The sequence below is a fragment of the Buceros rhinoceros genome, unplaced genomic scaffold (genome assembly GCF_000710305.1).
Source record: "Buceros rhinoceros silvestris isolate BGI_N320 unplaced genomic scaffold, ASM71030v1 scaffold28446, whole genome shotgun sequence".
NCBI classification, from domain to species: Eukaryota; Metazoa; Chordata; class Aves; order Bucerotiformes; family Bucerotidae; genus Buceros; species Buceros rhinoceros.
This window is the reverse complement of record NW_010419731.1, coordinates 14175-16212: the sequence shown is the minus strand read 5'-3', so window position 1 is coordinate 16212 and position 2038 is coordinate 14175. Positions and strand designations below refer to the sequence as shown.

Sequence of the window (2038 nt, the reverse complement as noted above, 5' to 3'; positions counted from 1 at the left end):
CAGATCCGGGTGCCGTTGAACCCCGCCGAGGGCATGTTGGCCTCCACCACGGTCAAAGTATGTCACAACCCCAGGGCCACCTCCGGGCGGTAACTGCCCCCTCCCGCCCCCGGGGAGGGTGGCCCATGGGGCTTAACCGTTAAGATGGCGGAGATTCTCCACGGGGCTGGTGGGACCTGGGTGCGGGATGGTCACCACGGGGTCTTTGGTCGCTCTGAGGTCCTTGCGGACAGTCACCCAAAGTCCCTGGGGACAGCGACCCTAGGGGCGGTCACCTGATGACTAGAGGACGGTCACCCATGGATCCATGGGGGTGGCCACCTCCGGACCTTCGGGGACAGTCACCTCGGCCTCCTTGGAGATGGTCACCCCACGATTAGAGGAGCATCCCCCTGGATCTTTGATGATGGTCACCCTGGAGCCCACGGGGCACCCTTAGCCCCATTCCATGGGCATGGGTGCCACCTGGTGTCCCCCAGCAGGTCCCCATGGGGCAGGTGCCACATGGCATCCTCTGTCACCACAGGTGTCGGCCAAAGCACTGCCGCAGGCAAAGGGGAAGCAGTTTGTCTCGGTGACGGCAAAGGTGGCCCAGGTGACCCTGGAGAAGGTGCTGCTGGTGTCACTCCAGAGCGGCCACATCTTCCTGCAGACCGACAAGCCCATCTACACCCCTGGCACCACCGGTGTGTTCCTGGGGGGCTGTGTCCCCTCCATGGCACCTTGGGGGCTTGGTGGCACCTGGGGGTGTCGGGTCCCCTCCGCAACATCTTGGGGTGCAGCTGTGACCTCGAGGTGCCAGGGTCCAGCGGCCATTTGGGGACATCCGCCTGGCATCTTCACTGGGACCCAGCACCCATTTCTGGATGTCCTCGTGCCAGCCCCCCTCACCTTGTCCCCCGTGTCCCCTCCCAGTGCTCTGCCGCATCTTCGCCGTGGACCACCTCATGAAGCCAGTGCCCAAGTCGGTGGTCGTGGAGGTCAAGGTGGGTGCCAGCTGGGGACGCCATCTTCACTGGGACCCAGCACCCATTTCTGGATGTCCTCGTGCCAGCCCCCCTCACCCTGTCCCCCGTGTCCCCTCCCAGTGCTCTGCCGCATCTTTGCCGTGGACCACCTCATGAAGCCAGTGCCCAAGTCGGTGGTCGTGGAGGTCAAGGTGGGGACGTGGGGACACAGCCACCCACGCCATTGTCCCCAACCACTCCCTGTCCCTTCAGACTCCTGATAATGTCATCATCAAGCAACTGTCCGTGTCCTCGCCAATGAAGACAGGCATCCTGTCCTTCAACCACTACCTGCCAGAGATCGTCAGGTAGGTGCCACCTCCCTGAGCAGTCTGGGGACATCTGTGGCCCCAGGCTTGTCCCCTCACCCTGTCCCCCTCCTTTTCCAGCATGGGGATGTGGACCATAACGGCCAAATTCGAAGACTCACCAGAACAGATCTTCAACACCCAGTTCGAAGTCAAGGAGTATGGTAAGGTGGGGTGGGCGTCTCCCAACACCCGGGTCCCTTGTGCCTGGCCAGGGGTGTCCTGGGTCCATCAGGTGTTTGCCCCACAGTGCTGCCAAGCTTTGAGGTGGTCCTGGAGCCAGAGGAGAAGTTCCTCTACGTCGACCGGAAGGAGGATTTCCGAGTGTCCATCACGGCCAGGTGGGATGGGGACCCCACAACTGCCTGTTTGGGGGGTCAAACCCCCCCAGGCGATGGTGTGGGGTGACGTTGCTGCTCTGCTCCTGCGCAAAGTCCCCAGGGATGAGGGGGTGTCAAGAGAGCGAGGTGACGGGTTCGAGGGTGGTGGGGCTGTGGGGAAATGGGGTGATGGGGCCAGGGCGTGAAGAGGACACGGGGTGATGGTGGTGGAGATGTCAGGGCATGGTGGGAGGACAGGAGGACATGGGCATGTGGAGTGACAGGGACAGGGCGATGAGGACACGGGGCAAGGCCGGGGGGGACAGGGCTGCATGGCAAGAGGGTGAGGGGACGGTGATGGGGATGTGATGGGGACATGGGGACATGGGGACGCTGACAGTGG

General features: G+C 63.2%; 1 protein-coding gene across 1 annotated transcript in view; it reads left to right on the top strand.

The window, feature by feature from the left end:
- Positions 1-3: 3 nt before the first annotated feature.
- C3 (complement component 3) overlaps positions 4-2038 on the top strand; it is a gene marked incomplete at both ends in the record, with an annotated part of 15400 nt that continues 13365 nt past the window's right edge. The window contains 6 exons of the mRNA XM_010139059.1: positions 4-57; positions 527-686; positions 916-986; positions 1221-1315; positions 1397-1479; positions 1566-1656. Coding sequence (XP_010137361.1) covers positions 4-57; positions 527-686; positions 916-986; positions 1221-1315; positions 1397-1479; positions 1566-1656 — 554 coding nt within the window. The remainder of the gene's footprint in view (positions 58-526; positions 687-915; positions 987-1220; positions 1316-1396; positions 1480-1565; positions 1657-2038) is intronic.